Source organism: Eleutherodactylus coqui, chromosome 12 (assembly GCF_035609145.1).
Source record: "Eleutherodactylus coqui strain aEleCoq1 chromosome 12, aEleCoq1.hap1, whole genome shotgun sequence".
Lineage (NCBI taxonomy): Eukaryota > Metazoa > Chordata > Amphibia > Anura > Eleutherodactylidae > Eleutherodactylus > Eleutherodactylus coqui.
Genome location: NC_089848.1, coordinates 91,038,408 through 91,061,813, shown reverse-complemented (window position 1 = coordinate 91,061,813; position 23,406 = coordinate 91,038,408). Strand labels below are relative to the sequence as shown.

The 23,406-nt window shown below is 43.6% G+C and overlaps 1 protein-coding gene across 1 annotated transcript in view; it reads right to left on the bottom strand.

Moving 5' to 3' along the window:
• LOC136587190 (uncharacterized) overlaps positions 1-23,406 on the bottom strand; it is a 390,750-nt gene that overhangs the window by 329,821 nt on the left and 37,523 nt on the right. Inside the window, exon 7 of the mRNA XM_066585727.1 lies at positions 13,765-13,866. Within this exon, the coding sequence (XP_066441824.1) occupies positions 13,765-13,866 (102 nt within the window). The remainder of the gene's footprint in view (positions 1-13,764; positions 13,867-23,406) is intronic.

Sequence of the window (23,406 nt, the reverse complement as noted above, 5' to 3'; positions counted from 1 at the left end):
TTGAAATCAATTGAGTGCAGCCCATGTATGTTCGACCAACGCTCCATTCAGAGTGACATCACTGCGGGGAGAGAAGCTGCAGAGACAGGGGAGCGGGACAGAGGAGTCCTGTTCTCCAGATTGGCAGGGGTTTCAGCTGTAAGACCCCAACTCATCAGCCAGTTATCCCCTATCTTGTGGATAGGGGATAACTTGATAATCTGGTGCAACCCCTTTAACGTGTTAAGAAAATGTTCCGCCCCACAGTTTATTTGGTGTTTCAATAGCTTTTCATTACGTTATAGGTGTTGTCCACCTATACTATTGCTGACCTATCCTAAATCTCAAACAACGTATTTAAGTTAGCAACAGCTTTTCAATGGCTCAAAATGACTTAAAGTTAACACATGCAAGTCAAACTTTGCTACAATTGTAATCATAACTAATCTAGGTCTACTTCTTTCTGAAATACCCACTAAGGCATAGGGAAGCAATCTTTGGTGTTCTCTTTGAGTCCCTTTGTCATGCACCGTCCCCAAATTTTGAATGATACAGTAATCCTGTACATAGGGAGGCAGTAGGCAATCGATTTGTGCCAGTCTTGTGGTATAAAGAAAGAACAGTTGCAAAATATGGTGCATTATATATGAGTGACTTTTCTCAACTATTGGACAAGATGTCAGGTTCAGTGGGAATGGGTGTGCGCTCCATTTTTTGACATGTTTATTAATTTTTTTTTGTAGCAGAAAGTGGCACAAGTTGTGTCATGCCTCTTGATAAATATCACAGATTACAGCATAAAATCACAGATGAATATAAAAAAATATCTTTCACACCAACCACTACAGCAGTCACCACAGGCTGACACTTCTGTAATTCACTTGTGAGCTTTACCGTGTAGATTGGCACACTATGAGCAGAGTCATGTCATTAACATCAAAAGGTTAGGCTAGTTAATGACAGCTTTTTTGTACTCCTGGAGGCAGGATAGAACACTGCACACAGGTACGTTTCTATATGCAGATCGCCTGTCACATTCCGGTCTCTGGGGGAGGAGCATGTACTCCATCACTTTATGGCTGCTGCAATGGATGGCAGTTAATCATGAAGCACACACACTGCTGTACTGTCCATATAGAAAATACAGGAATGGTGTGTTTCCAATATGGCTACTCCAATAAAAAAAACAAAAAGCAGATATGTTTTTTAAAAAACAGAACAAACATCTCATTTCTCTTCTACAGAATGAGATATAATTAACACCACCAAAATTACATACATGAGTCACTTAATTTAAAGGGGTATTCCATTAATTTAGAGAACATGAACGTAGTTTCTGTACCTAATTCAGCCGCCAAATTTGCTCCTCATTGCACAGTATCCTTCATTTTCAAAAGGGCTGCAGGCACCTTGTAGATTGACATGCATGCCCCATAATCCCCTTTTCAGCCATTGCTCATGTGCATGTCGCCATGACTTACGCTTCCTATTGGTCCTTATCCCACTCATTCAGTCTGCTATCTGTAAGATAAGTGTGGAGGACACGGAAATATGGTGTCTCACCACGCAGGGTTGAAAAACATTCCTGCAGGTCACGTTGACTGCGCAAGTGTTAAAATCACCGACTGCCACCGTCTGACCTGTAGTGCTGAATAGCCTACAGGTCAAAACCACGGGAAACTGAAATATAAAGAGCATGGAAGTGACCCCCGTTGGTAAGCATTTTTTAAGTACAAGCACGAAATCGGCAACACATATATATTACCCAAATCATGCGTATATTTAACAGAAGTTCACTTTGGGTCCCCAGAATACCTCTTTAACCCTTTCCAATCCAATGTGTACCCTGGTTTTCCTAGGGGGCTTACTCTTTTTCTGCCGTTATACAACAGCGCTATATGCTGGCTAAAGCCAGTACTGCATGAGGTGACACGTTGGATAGGCTCCGACAGCAGAGAGGCTGGCAATATACAGTAAGAGAACCCCGACGGACGTCTTTGAACATCGGAGCTGTACAGCCTTAAATCATAATGTCTTCTGACGTCAGACAATGGATTGGAAAGGGTTAAAAGCATATGAAAGGAGTTCTGTATCCATAAATACATTGGCCATGTTACTTAACCAGGTTTTCTATAATACTCATGTTAATATTGACAGTATCTGGAATTGTCCTTTAAGAGGCTCAATTATAGTACGCAAACCACAACTTTTCTTAAGAAGGGAAAAAACTTGGTTGACAAAAACTGCCCATAATATATTCATGATGGAACTGTTCTGCTAACCTCTGGTGATAAATATTCAGACAAGAGACAGGAGCAAGGAGAATTAAGAGGTTTAAAGCCCATCCATAAACTGTGAAGACGCCTCACATATGTAAATTCTGCCAGCAGACAGAGTGTCAGAAGGAAGAGAGGATGTAATCCCAACACTTCATCAATCTACATCTTTGGCCAGAGATAACAGATTCCTGGAGACACTATTTACATGTTTGATCAATTCCATCAGCGTCAAATATGCAAATGGCCAAAGAAATGTTAAGTCTTGCGAGATGCGGCCATCTATCTGAAACAGATGGTGGAAAAATAGGAGACGAACGTCTACAATGGTTGTGCTTACTGGATGGACGCTTGCTCATTTAATGGCCCATAAAAAGTCATTGAAAACCCCCTATGGCTCAGTGTAAAGAGAAAAGTTTATGGAGACATTGGGAAAAGGTCATAAATTGTAGATTTCACATTTTTAGAAAAGTGGGGACAGATGTTTCACATTTATGTCAAAATATAAAGAAGCAGGACATGAGACTCCAGTCTTACCGTGAACTCTAACGTTGGCCAAGGTTCCAATATACTAAGAGTCATGTCCTTTAGGGCTTATTCCCATGAGCGTATATAAGACAACGTTTTCACGGCCGGCCGATATACGCTTCCTACTGAGCAATCCCCCCCTTCCCTCTTCTCTTTTCCCCTTCGAGCAGTTTGCAATGGGAGTGGGTGTGACGGGGGCGGAGCTAATCTCCCACCCCTTTGTCCATAGTCAGCAATGGGAGTGGATGGAACAGAGCGGAGCTTAGCTCCATCCCCGCCCCCTCCCATTGCAAACGCAGGAGTGGATGACAGAGGCAGAGAGTGGTGATGGGGGGGGATGCTCAGACGAAAGTGTATATCGGCCGGCCGTGAAAAAAACGGTCGATATACGCCCGTGGGAATAAGCCCTTAGGGTGAGGAAGGCGTTCAATGCTCTCAACTATTAGATATGATGTATATTACACAAGAGAATCAAAGGATATATGCACTGAATGACCAATTCATTAGAGACTCCCATCCAATAGCATGTTGGATTTTTTCGGCCTTTAGAATTCCATCATGGCGAAGATTCCACTAGGTGTTAAAATAATTTTGCAGGAATACTGTCTCGTAGAGACCAGTGTATGCGTACTGAATGCAGAGAGGAGTCCGATGCATGGACAAAGGGCCAGTTTCTAGGGCTGACTGCTAGAGAACTGGGAGGCCGGCAAGTATAAAAAACACACCACTGGACTCAACATACCCTGTCCTATAAAAAGCCCAGAAACTGCCCCCCGCCGGACCTCGAATCTTTAGAGACGAGCGGGGAGATACTCGGCTAAGGCACTACTTGCTCGAGTAATGTGCCTTAGCGAGTATACTCGCTCATCTCTATTACTAACAATGGCATTTGCCAAACTTTTGTAAATTTGTATGTTAGTCAGGGTCCTAACGAACCCAGGAATGGTTAACAGAATGGCCTAATACATGACTTTTTGTGGCACAAGTACAAGCACTCACCTTATTATTTTCCTCTGGAGGTGAGCCCGGCGCAGTATGTACTGCATGATCCGCCATTTTTTCATGTGTTGTCAAGGACTTCACACTAGGTGGATGTCGTACATCTGATAGTATTTTCATTGGATTGCTTAAGAATGGCTTATTATTCATTAATAAAAATCAATGAGTCATTCACTGGAGCCGTCACCCTATTTTATTTTTAATGTCCACTTTATTTCTTGAGTGAATGACTCAAGAAAAAACCCTTTCCTCGACAACTAGTAAGGAAACCTTTATATATGTGTTAGCAGAGAATGCTATATTAGATATGATTAATACAAGCAAGGAGTAGCCAATGAACGACACATGATTATAGAGTGTATACCACAGGACATCTGCCTTTACTTTGGCACGAAACGTTTTATATAGTATTTAAACAAAGGAAGGTGGGACATTCAGATACATTACAACATTTTGTGTTCTTACAGGTCATTCTCATAGGGAGTGTTTATGATGTAACGCTTTAGCTAAAAGGGGGGAAGAGATTATCAGACATGCTCACGCCACATGGCAGAACTAACATTTGGTTCAAACTGGTTCTCCTCTAAACTGCAAAGAATGGCAAGTCTCTGTTAACGCCTCTGTGGCTGGGTATGCTAATTCATGGAGGAAGGTTTCTTTACACAAGATGTCCTCCATCTTAGATCTACACAGCTGAAAGAGATAATAGACATACAAAATGGCAAATATCTCCGTCATCTCCCACACACAGGAGGAAAGAAGTCAGAGGAGGACATGTTGGAAACCTTTATTTATGTTACAGGAGGAGAGAAGGGAGAGTTGGGACATGATGGAAATCTTTATATATGTTACAGGAGGAGAGAAGGGAGAGGAGGGATATGATGGAAACCTTTATATATGTTACAGGAGGAGAGAAGGGAGAGGGGAACATGATGGAAACCTTTATATATGTTACAGGAGGAGAGAAGGGAGAGGAGGGATATGATGGAAACCTTCATATATGTTACAGGAGGAAAGGATGGACATGATGGAAACCTTTATATATGTTACAGGAGGAAAGAAGGGAGAGCGAGACATGATGGAAACCTTTATATATGTTACAGGAGAAAGGAGAGGGGAGACATGATGGAACCCTCTTATATGTTACAGGAGAAAAGAAGGGAGAGGAGGACATGATGGAAACCTTTATATATGTTACAGAGGGAATGAAGGGAGAGGAGGGACATGATGGTAAACTTTATATATATGTAACAGGAGGAAATAAAGGAGAGAAGGATATGATGTAAACTTTTATATATGTTACAGGAGGAGAGAAGAGAGAGGAGGGACGTGGCGGGAACCTTTATATATGTTACGTTACAGGAGGACAGAAGGGAGAGGGGGACATGATGGAAACCTTTATATATGTTACAGAAGAGAAGGGAGAGGGGGGACATGATGGAAACCTTTATATATGTTAAAGGAGAAGAGAAGGGAGAGGGGGGACATGATGGAAACCTTTATATATGTTACAGGAGAAGAGAAGGGAGAGGGGGGACATGATGGAAACCTTTATATATGTTACAGGAGAAGAGAAGGGAGAGGAGGGACATGTTGGAACCCTTTATATATGTTACAGGAGAAGAGAAGGGAGAGGAGGGACATGTTGGAAACATTTATTTATGTTACAGGAGGAGAGAAGGGAGAGTGGGGACATGATGGAAACCTTCATATATGTTACAGGAGGAAAGGATGGACATGATGGAAACCTTTATATATGTTACAGGAGAAAGGAGTGGAGGACATGATGGAAACCTTTATATATGTTACAGGAGGAAAGAAGGGAGAGGGGAGACATGATGGAAACCTTTATATATGTTACAGGAGAAAGGAGAGGGGAGACATGATGGAACCCTCTTATATGTTACAGGAGGAAAGAAGGGAGAGGAGGACATGATGGAAACCTTTATATATGTTACAGGAGAAAGGAGAGGGGAGACATGATGGAACCCTCTTATATGTTACAGGAGAAAAGAAGGGAGAGGAGGACATGATGGAAACCTTTATATATGTTACAGAGGGAAAGAAGGGACATGATGTTAAACTTTATATATATGTAACAGGAGAAAATAAAGGAGAGAAGGATATGATGTAAACTTTTATATATGTTACAGGAGGAGAGAAGAGAGAGGAGAGACATGATGGGAACCTTTATATATGTTACAGGAGGACAGAAGGGAGAAGGGGGATATGATGGAAACCTTTATATATGTTACAGGAGGAGAGAAGGGAGAGTTGGGACATGATGGAAATCTTTATATATGTTACAGGAGGAGAGGAGAGACGAGACATGATGGGAACCTTTATATATGTTACAGGAGGACAGAAGGGAGAGGAGAGACATGATGGAAACCTTTATATATGTTACAGGAAAAGAGAAGGGAGAGGAGCACATGATGGAAACCTTTATATATGTTACAGGAGGAGAGAAGGGAGAGGGGGGCATGATGGAAACCTTTATATATGTTGTAGGAGGAAGAAAGGAGAGTGGGAACATGATGAAAACCTTTATATATATTACAGGAAAGAGAAGGGAAGTGATGGGAATCTTTTATATATGTTACAGGAGGAGAGAAAGGAGAGGGGAGACATGATGGAAACCTTTCTATAGACTACAGGAGGAGAGAAAGGAGAGGGGGACAGGAGGGAAGCCTTTATGTTACAGGAGGAGAGAAGAGAGAGGGAGAACATGATGGAAATCCTTATTTGTGTTACAGAAGGAGAGAAAGAAGAGGGGGACAGGAGGGAAGTGTATGTATTAGGAAGGTAAACACTAGAACAAAGGGGCACAATCGGAGATTAGTTTGAGGGATTTTTTTTTTTTACTTAAAGAGTAGCAGATGCTTGGAACAAACTTCCAGCAGTTGTGTAAACAACAAATTAGTTCAAGCTGCCTAGGATAAGCATAGATTACACATGTTAAACACAAGGCCCACAGGCCAAATTCGGCCCGCCGACTTGGTTTATGTGGCCCGTGCAGTGATTTTTGGTCGGCCATGTCACGGCCACAGCGTGACTGAAAAATCACATGAAAGAGAATCTCCCATCCATGCGGCCGTTCAGAGGCCGATGTGGGAGTCACTATTACTACTGGGGCCACTATGGCGGTCACTGTTACTACAGGGGCCACTATAGGGGTCACTGTAACTTCTAGGGTCACAATGGGGATCACTATTACCACTGTGGTCACTATTACTACTGGGGTCAATATGAGGGGACCCTATCACTGCTGGGGCCACTCTTATTATTGGAGACACTCTGACTACTGGAGTCGCTTACTACTGGAATCACTATTATTACTGGGCTCACTATGGTCGTCACCGTTACCACTGGGGCCACTATTGAGGTCACTATCACTACTGGGTCTACTAAGGGAGTCATTCTTATTACTGGGGCCACTATGGGGGTCACTCATTACTGAAGTGACATACTACTGGGGCCACTATGGGGGTCATTGTTATCTCTGGGGTCACTATGGGGGACACTTACTACTGGGGCTACTATGGGGGACAATATTACTACTGGGGCCACTCTTATTATTGGAGCCACTCTGATCACTGTGGACACTTACTACTGGGGTCACTATTATTACTGGAGTCACTATCACTATTGGGTCCACTATGGGGATTATTGTTATTACTGGGGCCATTATGGGGGTCACTCTTATAACTGGAATCACTTACTACTGGGGCCACTATGGGGGTCCCTGTTACTACTGTGGCCATTATGGGGTTACTGTCACTACTGGGGTCACTATGTGGATCCCTATCACTACTGGGGTCACTATGGGTGTCACTTACTACTGGGGCCACTATGGGGACCCTATTACTACTGAGGTCACTATTACTACTGCATCCACTATGGGGGCCACTATTACTATACTGTCATATAATCGAACCTTTAAAGGCAACGCCCCTGACATAGATCCAACCCAAGAGAGAAATAAAAATGAAATACTATAAGGGCAGATTAGATAGACCATGTGATCTTTTTCTTTTGTCAATTTTCTATGCATGGTCAACGTCAAAGTGACTCCAAAACTACAAGTTAGTCGATTAAAGACAAAAAGTCCAAGTATTAAAAAAAAATTGCAATTCAATTCACAGAGGCATAAAAAATGCAGTAAACACCTCCGATGACCCAACTCGCCCCCTCCAGTACTGCTCATCCCTTTGCAATATTTCTTACTTATGGTCTTTTCTGATTCAAGCGGCACAAAAGAAGACATAATGCCACATGTTGGGTGGAAACTGGATCTAATTAAGAGTAAAGAAAGCCTCTCTACTGTATATCTGACCACAAATCCTCCTGCAGAAGAATAAAAGATGACAGGAGGAGGAAGAAAAGGCTAAGAAATCATTAGCGTTGGATAGATGTACAGTCAAACTAAAGACAAAGTCTCTTTCTTTGGCCCAGCGGCCTCAAAAAGAAAGGGAGTGTAGGAGGCTGGTATGCAGGCTGCGATAACCTGGCTTCCATAGAAATGAAGAAGCGGTAGGGCTAATGACCAGTGTGGCGTCTTATTAGGACATCCCTTTATCAGAATCGATGCTCACAGCTTCTCGTCACAATCGCAGCATTAATCCACCGCTGACTAAAGTCTTTGACACTGATAAGATGAAATGCAAAAGGCGACTACTGCCGGAGAAACATCAAAATTGAGTGCTACTGCTCACAGCCAGGCGGTTCATTCACTGACACAGATAAGAAGTCTCTATTATCATCCCCAAAATGCAGAATAAGCTAACTAACTGCGAAACGCGTTACAATGCTCAGGATGTTCGGCGTCTATCTGTGGATGGACTGTAACCCTGGGCAAAAGGCAAAGCATACAATGGGAACAAATGAAGAGAGGGAAGTGAAAAGTGACAATGGGAAGGGCAGCGCTCACTTCTCGTATTCTACTGTTGGTGTATATGCCGATACGCCCTTAGACTTACATAGCTATATGGCGGAGGATTTGCCATGATAAGTTGGAGTCTTGCAACCCTAAATATATTAAAAAAGCAAATTCAATTGTGCTCTCCACTACAACCGTAAAGAGAAAAAGAAGCGAAACGCGTGGTATGCACTTTTTTACAATTATTCATCGTTTTGTATGGTAGTCTAGGCATAGAGATGTATTTTTCTGTCTATACATTCAGCACACAGTTACATATGCCGGCCTGTAGGTTCTGCATACGCCTATCTATATATTCGGCCTAGTTACAGTACTTACGCTTGTCAATATGTTCTGCATATAGTTGTATATTTCTATCTACGGCCTCAGCATATGTATCTCTATACATTCGGCATATAGCTGTATACACACAACTATATATGCCAAACACATAGACGTGTATACAGTTGTATGCTGAACATACAGACAAGCATATGCAGCTGTATACTGAAGGCGTAGACAGAAGTAGACATAAGCCTGTCTATATATTCAGCGTACAGCTGCGTATTTCTATCTATGCCTTCAGCATACAGTTGCATTCACCTGTGTATATGTATTGCATATAGTTACATAAGCGTGTGTATACGTTCAGTACAGAGTGGCAAATACCTATCTTAACAACTAGCACAGAGCTCCATACGCCCGTCTGCAGGTCGGGCACGCAGCTGCATACACCCATCTGCAGGTCGGGCACGCAGCTGCATACGCCCGTCTACAGGTCGGGCATACACCTGTCTATACGACTAGCATACACTTGTCTACAGATTTGGCATACAGCTGCATACGCCTGTCTACAAGTTGGGCACACAGCTGTATACGCCTGTCTATAGGTTCGGCATAAACCTGTCTATATGATTAGCATACACCTGTCTACAGATTTAGCATACAGCTGCATACGCCTGTCTATAGGTTTGGCATACAGCTGCATACGCCTGTCTATAGGTTTGGCATACAGTTACATAAGGCAGTCTATAGGTTTGGCATACAGCTGCATACGCCTGTCTATAGGTTTGGCATACAGTTGCATGAGGCAGTCTATAGGTTTGGCATACAGTTACATAAGGCAGTCTATAGGTTTGGCATACAGTTACATAAGGCAGTCTATAGGTTTGGCATAGAGTTACATGAGGCAGTCTATAGGTTTGGCATACAGTTACATGAGGCAGTCTATAGGTTTGGCATACAGTTGCATGAGGCAGTCTATAGGTTTGGCATACAGTTGCATGAGGCAGTCTATAGGTTTGGCATACAGTTGCATGAGGCAGTCTATAGGTTTGGCATACAGTTACATGAGGCAGTCTATAGGTTTGGCATACAGTTACATGAGGCAGTCTATAGGTTTGGCATACAGTTACATGAGGCAGTCTATAGGTTTGGCATACAGTTACATGAGGCAGTCTATAGGTTTGGCATACAGTTGCATGAGGCAGTCTATAGGTTTGGCATACAGTTACACGAGGCAGTCTATAGGTTTGGCATACAGTTACATGAGGCAGTCTATAGGTCTGGCATACAGTTGCATGAGGCAGTCTATAGGTTTGGCATACAGTTACATGAGGCAGTCTATAGGTCTGGCATACAGTTGCATGAGGCAGTCTATAGGTTTGGCATACAGTTACATGAGGCAGTCTATAGGTTTGGCATACAGTTACATAAGGCAGTCTATAGGTTTGGCATACAGTTACATGAGGCAGTCTATAGGTTTGGCATAGAGTTGCATGAGGCAGTCTATAGGTTTGGCATACAGTTGCATGAGGCAGTCTATAGGTTTGGCATACAGTTACATAAGGCAGTCTATAGGTTTGGCATACAGTTACATGAGGCAGTCTATAGGTTTGGCATACAGTTACATGAGGCAGTCTATAGGTTTGGCATAGAGTTGCATGAGGCAGTCTATAGGTTTGGCATACAGTTGCACATGTGATGCCATCCTTAAATAGGTTATCCATGCCATATAACCCAATAGGAGGGGGTCCTAATCTATAGAACATGGATCTCCTGATCCTCTTTCAACCAAGTCACGCGGCCTTCCACTTCCAGCCGTATAATGAATGGAGAAATGGCCATGCAGCTATAGGAGTCATGTTAAGAGTAAACGAGCTTGGGTTCTGTCTGGTATTGCAGCTCAGCATTTGTCACTTAATTTGCAGTACCAAACTATGCCTATTCGGTAAGAGTGGCACTCTTTCTGGGGGGGGAGTGGACTTTTTGTAGTCTTAAAGTTACCCGAAAATCACATCGAAAGGCAACACTACCTCTATAAATCTACGGGGCCTCCTGGAATATCCCTTTAAATGTTTATCCGTATAATCACCATTAAATGAATAGGAAACAGCTTGATTTCACAGACCTGCATCCTAACTTATACGCGTAGTTCTGCATGGCACACCTTGGCGCTCCCGCACTACTGAAGACCTGATGGAAGGCGATCAATCACATACGGAGACGTCTTATAGCAGCATCTAATAGAGAAGTGATCGGTGGTAATTATCCGTACGGCATAATTTACGGTTCACCAGGACTACACTTTTATGGCAGCTCTTCTCCGTCTCCCCATCTCCCACTCCCATCCTGCAGCTGATGCAGAGAGGAGCCAATCATAATTCACACGAGAGCGCAGCGTCCTCTGACAACTCATTATTTGTGTTGCAATCATTTCCTGTGGAGATACTTGTTCAATTTGCTACAACTGCTGTGAATTTCGGTCCGGTACACAGAGAGAACAAATACTTCACAAGCTACTTAAAAAAAAAAAAAGGTTAAAAAACAAAAAAAAACAGTTTAACTATTTATAATGCTGACCCCAAAGCACACAATACCACGAGAAGTGCGAATCTTGCAGAGTCGGAGACTTAGAGCATACATTGTAATGCAGGAGTACTTATTAAATGGGCTAGGGACAATAATGAACTGCTTTACTCCAAGTAGAAAAGTCACAAATTTTTGTGCACGCTCATCACAGTCTGCAACACATTTCCAAAAAAGTGGGTGGGGCTTGTGGGGAGGGGCCAACATGAGCGTGCAAAATACGGAACTATGAAAGAACCCGTTGAAATCAATAGGTTCTATTCTCTGCATATTGCAAATACGTCTCATGCAAATACGTCCTTATGAAGCAGCCCTAAAGAATCAGTATCCCACAGCATGTGGGATCACAATGTACTATGTGATACAGAGGCGTAACCTAAAGCTCCTGGGCCCCAATGCAAAACCTGGAACGGGGCCCCCAACTATAATGCTTTATTCCTAGTACTGGGCTCCCTATATGGAGAAGAGAGGCCTTATGGGCCCCCCAAGGCTCCTGGGCCCGGGTGCAACCGCATCCCCTGCACCCTCTATAGTTACGCCCCTGATATGATATATATAATATAATCAATAACGAAGAACAAAGAAGTACCCGAAAACAGGTGGATCCAGGGAACAGAGTCATACAGGGATAGCAGAAAATAATAATACTTCCATTCCTCTGGTCCTCGGACAGAATTTTTTCAGGGACCAGAAGGGGGAAGTAATTTTATCTTCTGTTCTCCTTTTGGGTAATTGTCCCCCCCAATGATCCAGTACCCCGGTTCTCTTCGTTCCTCTTAAATTGCGCCGTACTTTGCAGACTACCAGATGCGCACCGAGCAATGGTAGCGCAAAGGTAATCTAAAACACCGCATGGTGCTCTGATTGGCCAGCATTGTTCACTGCAGCCCTTTATTCTCAGGAAGGGTGTTCCCCAGATGTCAGACATTCGCCGTTCATAAAGAGATGGCATATACCAGCGAACTATATCTATCTGTGTTGCGCTGTTCCGCCGTTTATCTTTCCAGAGACATACACATAAATTGACAACTGGGTGTTACCAATTCCTATGTCAAGCAGGTCATATCCCTACAAGCTTAGACAACTAGTGCTGGCAGGAAGGGTGAAAGGAACGGTACGACGCTGCGCTCTTAGACAACATGCAATAGACTTGTGATTTCATGGGGAGTGCAAGTATTTACAAAAACAGACATTTCAGGAGAGTTTCAATGCAAAGAAATAATGGTTAGAAAACTAGTTTTGTTTTGACAGTAAAACATGCAATTATGCAATGAATATTGTAATAAACAGCGCAAAATCTCAATGTCAAACTATCGGAGCCGCCTGGAATCCACATATCGCTGTTGACAGATACTGCTGTCCAAGATTAGTTCTGATATTGAAAGGAGATATAACCAATATGCACAGCAAAGACACATAAAACACTTAAGGGTGAAAGAACACGGGCAGAAATTCCGCGGTGAGATTTCCCGCAGAATACCTTGACCGGCTCAGATCTGCTTGGGGTTGTGTGTTGATTTCCTAGTCAGTTTCTCAGTTTGTGTGATGCTATTACATGGAATGTACCACATAAACTGCCTGGAAGGGGACGCAAACGCCTTTCACAGTTACTGCTGATGATTAGAGGATCTTGTCATACAGTTATAGTAGAGGAGATCACAGCTCATCCTCCTGACTGTATACTTATGGTCTGTAGCTTATTTAGGTGAATATAGAATACAGATGTTAAAGGGGTTTTCCAGGGAGAATACTACGGATGACCTATCCTCGGAATAGTTGATCATCTGGAGTCCATCGCTCAGGACTCCGACCAATCAGCTGAGCAGACCCATTCTATCAGTAGCGCAAATCCACAGAGGTCGGAGTGGAAGTGGCTGGCGCTTATAAAGGCAGGCACTGCTCTCATTGAAATCAACACGAGCTGTGCATGCAGGTACAAGCGCCGGTCACTCCCAGGAAAACCTCTTTAATGACGGTGTTTCAAAGATGGTACTGTAGCTGATCATGTAATAGTGTGCTGATGCATCATGGGATTTGAACATCAAAACGGTGCCCGGTAAACTTCGGACAAGGGGCTGCACTGCAAAGAAGTGACTGCAATATACAGAGGAGACGTCCAGACGCAATCAGGTGAGGGGGTGTAGGAATGGAAAAATGTGTTTTCACCAGAGTGTCCCTTTAAGATCACAGCTTTACCTCGATCAAGTCTTCGTCATCAGCATCCTGTACTTGACCTTCATTTTTCTGCAAATTTGGAAGCCATGATGCCAGGCTCTTCATTAGATACTCCTTGCCCTCCTACAAATACAAACATAAAACAAGTTGGGAAGATAAATTGCAAATAATTACAACAGAAAAGTTTCTTTTTTCTGTATTTTACTGTTTTTTCTATTTTTCAAAACTCTTTAATACGCTTTACCAGAAGCAGAACAATACCACCAAAAGGCATTGGTGTCCATACAAATAATCGCATTAGGAACTAATGCCACATAAACTGGTCATAATTACAAAAGCTACATATAGTTAGCCTCCAATTGTAATTAGTAAAGAAAAAAAGGCTCCTCTTGCGTAGATATTGCGGTCATATACTATTATGGCACTCCTGCTTGCTTTTGATCCCCTCACAGAACATCCAAATAATGTCCTCAGTAGCTCCATCCCAAAGCTCCGATCTTCTTGTAATTATGGGACAACCCCTTTTTTTTTCAATGCTAATATACCATATATACTCGAGTATTAGCCGAGTCACAAAAAACTGGTAAAACTTATTGACTCGAGTATAAGCCTAACTATACTCAAGTATATACTAGATAAAGAAAAAATGCAATACTCACCTCCCAGCTGGTGTCTGTGTCCCTGTCGCTGTCAGCGCTGTGTAAGTAAGCGCTGTGATTGGATCGAGCGCCAGCCAATCACAGCCGGCGCACGATAAACCAATCACAGCCATTCAGTGATGTCATCCACTGAATGGCTGTGAATGATCGAGCGCCGGCTGTGATTGCCTGGCGCTCGATCCAATCACAGCGCTTGCCTACACAGCGCTGATGGTGGGGGAATTCAAAGTCAAGCAGGGAGAATTCTCAAGCAGCTTGCCGGCCCGCCGGGTAGACCTTTGCGCCGGGGACACAGACGCCGGCTGGGAGGTAAGAATCGCAGGTTTTTTGTTGTTGTTTTTTTTCACCTCACTCGAGTATAAGCCGAAAGGGGCTTTTTCAGCATAAAAAATGTGCTAAAAAACTAGGCTTATACTCGAGTATATATGGGTAAGTACAAATTTTGCTTTCAGGAATGGTACTGTTTCTCCTTAGGGAGAGCATCTAGAAGGTGTGAGGAGACTGAGTAGGCCATCCATGCTCCTCTGGGAAATATGCAAATGGTAAGATGGGACAATGCCTCTATAGATTTCTCCTTCCTTCCTGGGTAAATATACAGTGAATATGCAGGCATCATGCTTATTCCCGCAAATCGCATTGACTTCAATAGGCTATTTTGGTCTGTAACAATAGTAAATGTTGTATTTTTTCACATGACCATAAAAAAATGCAGGTCTGAATACTCTAATGCAAATCAATGGAATTTCAGCACGGAATAGACACCTTTGTGAAGGAGCTCTAAAGCTGAGAAAAGACACATGTCCATCCAGTTCAGCCTATTATCCTACAAGGTTGATCTGGAGGAAGGTAAAAAAAAACCATGAGGTAGAAGCCAATTTTCTTCATCTTAGGAAAAAATTCCTCCCTGTTCCCAAATCTGACAATCAGAATAAATCCTTGGATAATCCATCTCCTTCAGCTTACTTTTGAGATAAAAGTTTGCTATGGTAACATTGAGCATACCAACAAGACACAAGATGATAGTTTCTGCTTTAATCGGCTTCTTGCCCAAGCATAAATTGAGAATTAGCCTTCAGATGTGGACCTGAAGCTCTTTAACCCTCTGAGGACCAAGTACGGTAAATTTGCGTCTCTTGGATCTGAGCTTCAATTCTGGCTGATATCAAAAGTACGGTGCGGGATTAAAGCTTCTGCAATAAAGCAGAAACAGATTGGGTCCTCAGCTATCAGACACAGTCAAGTACTCAGAGGAGAAGGCAGTCAACGGTCACCTCACTTCTGGCGGCGGATAGGGCAGTGAAGTCAGTTAGCGGTGCCCAGAGAGTCCGAAAACAGGCAGGTATGTTTTATTTTTTTTTATTTTAACCCATGTCCAGCTGGTAAAATTTTTTACATTTTGAACCACATGAACTCTTAAGTCCTATGAAATCATGGAAATCATATATAATAGCGAAGAGGAGCAGCACCAACAGAGAGAGTGAGACAACAAAAGTAAAGACCAGCAAGTGGCTCCTGAGCATGGATATAATATTATATATTATATGAGACGATTAACCCCTTGCAATCCAATTTTGGATTCAGGTTTCCTAGGGGGTTTTCTCTTTCTGCCATTATACAATGGCGCCGTCTGCTGGCTAGAGCCAGTACTGCGGTATGGCATATGCTAGAGAGGTCCCCCGACAACATAGCGGCCAGTAATATACAGTAAGAATACCCTGCCGGACGTCTTCTGACATCGGAGCTGTACAGCCTTCAATCAGAATGTCTTCAGGCGTCAGACAGTGGATTGGAAAGGGTTAAAAAAAAAAAAAAAGAATGTGTGTAAAAAATTAAATTTAACAGCTCATTAAAAAAAATCCAGCCTCTAGAAAAAGTTGTCCTATTGCTGCAAAACTCGGCATGCAGTTACATCTAAGGCAGATATACAAATGATTATAGTTGTGGTGGGATTAGATGAACGGTCTTGCCACATGAGGCTCCTTGTGTGTAGTGACCTCTTTTTCTTCTTGTATAGAGTTTGTTGACCACTAGACGCCTCTACGGCGCACTCAAAGAGGTTTCACACAGTTAAAAGAGTTTGGGAAGGGGCGCATTATTGGAATGCAAGAAGTCGGATGGTGATATCAACAAATTGCTGCCACCTGGGCCGTTCTGATCAGACTGTTAGGAGGTGTTGGGACCTGTGGATGTGTGAGAGCACACAAGGCAACCGGGCTCAGGACACCCTCGACAGACCATAAGTAGAAAGGATCATCTGGTCATCCAACAAGCACGATCAGCTCTAACTGTTTTGTTGTCCGCCTTGCAAAGACAGGTGGCGCCATCGTTACAGGCCCCTGTGTATGTTGGAACCATTTCCAAGCACTTGACTGAAAAACATTTGGTCCCATGACGCCCATTACGTGTACTGCCTTTGACATCCATCCATCGCCTAGACTGCTATGGACTTGATCTGGGTTGCCAGGTTTAGTTTGGGCACTGATGATGGCCATGTTCATGTCTGGAGACCTAGGAGTGAGTGCCTCTATCCTGCCTTTGCTGTGGAGCATCACACTGCCCCCACTGGGGGGCATCACATACAACACTTGGTCACCCCTAGTAGTGGTACGAGGGATAATGACAGCTCAGCGATATGTTCAGGACATCCTGCAGCCACATGTGTTCCTCTCATGGTTTCCAAGAGGCATCCAGCAGGATAATGCTAGTCCGCACACACAAGGGGGTCACAGGAATATCCCCACAACATTATCATACTTCTGTGGCTGCCCGGATTTATCACCAATATAACATGTACGGGACCATTAGGGACACTAACTTTGATAGCCTACGAGTTTGCACAATCTAGAGACAATCTAGAGAACAAATGTGGACTAATGGGCTGCAGGATACCATATGGAACCTGTATTGCTCCATGTCGACCGGTATCATATCTTGCGCCCAAGCTAGAGGTGGCCCAACAGGGTACTAGAGCCTCCGTATACATCCATATTAAATTATGCACCCAAGCTAGAAGCGGACCAACAGGGTACCAGAGCCTCTATGCCTGTCCATATCACATCTTGCATTCAAGCTAGAGGTAGTACAACAGGGTACTAGAGCCTCCATGCCTGCCCGAATCACATCTTGTATCCAAGTTAGAGGCAGCCCACCAGGGTACTAGAGCCGCCCTTCAGATGTTCAATTTTCCTCAATAAATGATCCTTCAGCTCCGATATTGTAAATTACTTATATCAATGCAGCAATCACACATATAAAGTTTCATTCCATTCCGATAACTCCTTCTAGGGGCTTGACATTTTTTGACGATGTGTGTATATTGCAGTTGCCGTCCCGGGACAGGCTTTCTACTAGTTAAACATATTTAGGCCATTTAGCCCATATTCAATATGACAACGTTTCAGCGTAAACAAACATATAGCTCCCCACCATCAGAATTTAAGAGGCTCGCTGGAGAGACCTTAGAAGATTTGGTTTTATTGGCCCGCATAATGTATGAGGTGATTAATGGCATTAGACATTTACACTTGCTAAAACCGCAGTTCCATGCAGTAAATACAGAATAATAAATAAAGCGGCCTCGTAAAGCAGCCTCCACACCTCCATACATAAAAGCCCTGATATACTGCCCTCATAAAACACATACATTTGACTTTCACACGCTGTCAGTCTGATAACTGCATTGGCCTAATCATATGATTTTCGCCTTAACCTTCTCGTGCCCAGAAGCATAAGACGAATTCCGGCCTTATCGGATAGACCTTTCATTATATATAGAATTTTTATTTTATTTTTTCATATTTTGTATTTTTTTTTTTTTTTTTACTTTTTGCTCTTTCAGTTGACAGGATCAGACCACGATTGGTGGAGATCCATCGCCCCTCTTAGCAGTGGCATGCAATAGCTGCCACTCCAGTTCCAGCTGCCTAAAGTCATCCCTCAACGTGGTTGCCCATTATCTGGACAGAGGAAGAGATTCTGCCCTGCTGGCCTCCTTTATTACAGGTCAGTCCCTTAGAGATTGGCAGTGGCTGATATACAGTATAGCTGCCAAGGTGCTATACTAGGAGCTGCTGGGCCCATGGGCAAATGCCACTTATGGCCCCCATAAGCTGGCCATAGTAGCAGGCAGAATGCCATAAATTAGCAATTTAAAAACGAGTGTCTTAGATGGTACATCATGTACATCCTTCCGCCATGTACTCAGTCTATGTTCTTGGGCGGGGGTATTGGTCCCCCTTGTGGAGATCTAGTTGCTGTAGACCATCTTAAGCGATATTCTCATTTGCGTTGTAGTCCACAGTGCGGATCCAAGGCTATTTTCTCTGGGAAAATAGCAAAGGGCGTAATGGAAGTGAGACAAACACCATTACAGTCAATAGGGTCCGTCTGGCACTGTTTGTTTCGGTCATAGGATGCATCGGGTATTCAATTTTCCTGCTCCCAGGAAGGGGCAGAAAAACGGAAAGCTGATGTGGGCATGGTCTTACAAGCAGCGCTCCATGTTTCAAAGTTCTTGTCACGCCTGTTCAGTCCTATTGCCAAAACCAGCAAACATATGCAGAGGCCGAGTACCTAGTCAGGTTGAATGACATGTAAAGCATGCAATGGCTGTGATTGGTTCACCAAGCACTGCATTAAATGGCTGGCACTCGAGAACCAATGAGAGCCAGAGCTTCCTGGAGACGTGGAAAAGTGTGCCAGAGCTTCGGAGGAGAACTGCGACGGAGTGGACAGCGCCTGTTACGTGAGGTATTGTTTTTAATGCAGCTAGGACTTATTTTGAGGGTAGGGCTTATATTCCCCCCACCCCTTTCCCACACCCCTCCTGCGAAAATCCTGGCAAAGGAGTGCCACAAAATGCCTCTGATCAGCTTTGAAAAAAAAAAATGGACATTTGACCCCAGCTAAAAAAAAAAATCTGTCCGCCCCAACTATAATTAAGGATTAAAAATCTTGTCCAGGATTAGAAAAACATGGCTGCTTTCTTCAAAATTAAAAAAAATTTATTAAAAAGCAGCATACCGGTCCTCGCGGTGGGTTCATTATTAAAGCTCAGTTCTATGGAAATAGATGGGAATGGGCAACAATGCCACACACAACCTGTGAACGAGTGTGGCGCTGTTTTTGGAAGTCATTTGTGGCTTCCTTGAGAATGTTCAATTCATTTTTAGGTAGAAGGTACAGTATAAAGTTCTAGAAGAAACCAGTCAGTCAGTCACATATGTTTACATGATGGTTTTTACTCACATTTGGGTATTCGTAGTAGAATCTGCAGCAGAAATCCATGCAATCGCAGCAGCTAGTACTGCATTCCATGGGACTAACCTGCATGCAGTAACAGACACACATGCCTCATTCTTAATATCTGAGAAAGAACTGCACAACGGTTGTTCGTACTAACCCCAAGGCACATTATAATCAAAACAAAGTCAGGAACCCATCCAATAAATTTCGCCTGGATGTGGCAGATGGGCCCCTATGTTTTGATACACTAAGAACCTTGGATGTGGTTAATATAAACATCTGAATAAAACTGTTCTTAGACATGTGAGTGCTCAGGCATGTGTTTCTGTTACTGTACTGTGGCAGCCATGGTTTACATGCACCGTCACATTTTATTTATTTGCTGGAAGTGCTTATGTTGCTTCTTTGTACGCAGTAATCTGCATGCAGCGACCCAACATGGATTGTGCATCAATAAGGGATAGGTCACCTACTGTTTTTCACAAAGTAGATTTCAAATGAACTACAGAGCAAATTCCCATTGCAATCAACGCGCCACAGAAAACAGGGGAATGTGTGTGAACTTCCAGACTTAATGCTTCCTTTTATTTTGTTTGGTGCCGACTGCTTTATTCTCTTCATCTAATGGGTTCTGACATACACCTGCTAATGGGTACGTACGCCTACTGCAGAGGCTCAATCTGCGGCTCCTGCTCTCATCCATGTTTTACACTGCAGCTTTCATTATTCCTAACTGCTGCTTTATACAAAGTACCCAACCACAAGTGAGCCCAAGGGCTCTTTCACACAGGCGCTGCGATGTTCGGCCGAAAATCACATAAAGGAGAGGCAGCCGGCACTGCATCTCCCGTTTTCTCGCCCATTCAAACGGCCGGGTGTGACATGTATATGCTGAAGCCTGACAAAGGAGAATTCAGCTCTGCTAAACTCCCTCCCCTTGCAGGCTGACGGCAAAGGGAGGGGGCGGGAGCTTAGCAGAACTGGTGTGCTAAACTCCCTCCCCCTCACCGCCCCTTGCCGGCTGCTGGCAAGAGAATGGATGGGGCAGTAGCTTAGCAGAGCTAGTCATGCTAAACTCCCTCCCCTCCCCAGCCTATGGGAGCTGCCGGCAAGGGGAGGGACTTTAGCAATGCGAGCCGCCACTAAACTACCTCCCACCTCACTTTTCTAATGGTTCTCATGGGCTTCCATAGGAATCTAAGGGAACGGCCGACGTATCCCGGCAAAACATAGGACACAACCTATCTTTTCCATTCGGTGTACAAGCGGCTGGCCGGAACGATTTTACGCAACGGAAAATCGCACATCTGAACAAATGCATTGGATTCCAATGCTTCAGATAGTCACAATTTTTGGCTGGCGTTTTATCACGGCAAAATCGCCGCGATAAAACACTCGTGAAAAACTAGCCTTGGGCCAGATTCACACGAGCGTATGAGTATTTGCAATGGATGAGAGCAGGATTTTTTGCAGAACGATGCTTTTTCTCGTGCACAAATCGGCGTATTTTACTGTACTTTTCCGGCACACAAGGGCAGGTGCGTGGCCAAGAAAATATGCACCGAAACAGCTAATTAGTCTTAATGAGTTCCAGATGTGTTCTTTTTCCTGCTCAATTAGGCAGTTTTTCACGCATCTCTCATCATATTTTGCACGCCCCGATTGACTTCTATGGGGACTCTTTCTGCACGAACGCGCAGGAAAATAGAGCATGCTGCGGTTTTGGGGGTTTTTTTGCATGACCGAAACGCGCAGAGAATTACGTGCGCGTGAATGAAGCCATTTCTGTACTCCGTGTCTTGCATGCACAAATACCCCTGTATGAAGTCGGCCTCAGTAAAGGGGAGGGGTCCTAGTTTTAAAATACGGAAGCCTCATACGATACCTAGGAGCGCAAATGATACTCACGGGATATTGTATGATGGAATTATCCTTCCTGCAACTCAACTACAATGATAGCAGCAGTAAGCAGGTTAGAATAGGAGCCCAGTAGTGGAAAGTAACATGTTCATCAATGGCTATGAAAGAGTTAAGTAGAGGCGCATCATCTCCCCTTAGTGATATATCAGTAGTTGCACTAACAGACTGCCTCCATTAGGTAGACAAGATGAATACTTTTAGTTGCCGCATCGCATTTTCATTGCTGAAATAATTGTATTAGTAAAGGAGTGGGTCTGAAATGAATGCCGATGAGAGGATGCGAAAAACAACATCCAGTCCTGCGGATAGTGCTACTGAACCACATGTCAGCAGCGCCCCCTACTGGGCACAACACAATGGTGCTGCCGGCACTATACATACAAACCTGCAGATTCGTTTAAAGCTTTACTAATTATACTTAAGTGAGGGTCCTTTTAGACAAGTAGATTATCGGTTCACCGAGCGAACAAGTAAGTGATGTCACCGCAAACTTGCTTGAAAGCGTGCAGCCTGTTTGGGCAGGCAGGTGCATTGTTGGCTCGTTAAGACGACAATCATTCAGTCCCTGTATAAGCAAATGAGAGGGACTAAACGGGTGCCATTTAAGCGGAACGATAAGTAAACGAGCCAACGGTGGTTTTCATGGCGGCAGAAAATGAATGACGAACGAAAAGTGAAGAATTCTTGTTAATCGTTCATTCATTGGCTCACATTTAGATGGAGCGATTATCATTCACTTTTGCTCATTTCAAATGATTTCTTTGAACAGTCATCGTTCTGTCTAAAAGCACCCTGGGGCCTCATTCACGCTAGCATTTTATCGCAGGTATTTTGCCGCGGTAAAACATTGGCCGAAAATCGCTACCATTGGATTTCAAGGCATTCATTCACATGGGCGATTTTCCCGCGCGTGAAAAAAATTGCGCCGTAAAATCGTCACATTCTCACAGGCTCAAAGGATAGGCCATGGCGCATCTTTTGACGAAAAACGCTGGGGACTCCCATAGATTCCTATGGAAGCTGAAATAAAGGGAAAGGCACTAGGAAAAGAAGAAGACAGTTGGCTCTATTTTAGCTATTAAAGCCATTCTGCTGGCTGACGGAATTCCGCGCTGCAGTGTTTTTTTTTTCACACGATACACTCATGCGAATGCATAAGAGAACACTTATTAATGTTGGAATTAGATCTCAGCTATTCTTCACTAATCGGATTTTTGGCCGCATGCGTACATTCGTGTGAAAGAATCCTGAGAGTGGTAGATGATGGAGAAGAGCCAATGGCCGATACACATAAAGAACCAGATAACAGTTATGGGGGGGGGGGGGGGGAGAATCTGAACTGGGAACAATATATAGTAGAGATTCACACATTATATTTAACTCACACTAGTTTTGAGCCTGGGGCCGCGTGAATAACTCACACGTCTCTTTACTGTGGGAGCCACGTGGTATGTCACATTGTGTAGGTGTATGATTCAGAGGTTGGGGTGTATGATTCAGAGGTTGTAATCCAGAAACACCAAGGGGTCCAATAAGACACAACTAAATATTTGAAGAATGACAAAAGACTCAATTCTTAGAAGCAAATCCAACAAATATGCCGTAAGTCAGATATAACTCACATGGGGTGCAGTGTAAAAGTGGATCCTAGTGCCACATACGTTGCATATAACTCACGCATAGAAAACAAGAAAAAATTATATAAGATATTGAGAGAGAGCTAGAAAGCTAGAGAGGGGGAGCTAGAGAGAGATGGGGGAGAGAGCTAGAGAGAGAGGGTGGGGAGAGAGCTAGAGAGAGAGGGTGGGGAGAGAGCTAGAGAGAGAGGGTGGAGAGAGAG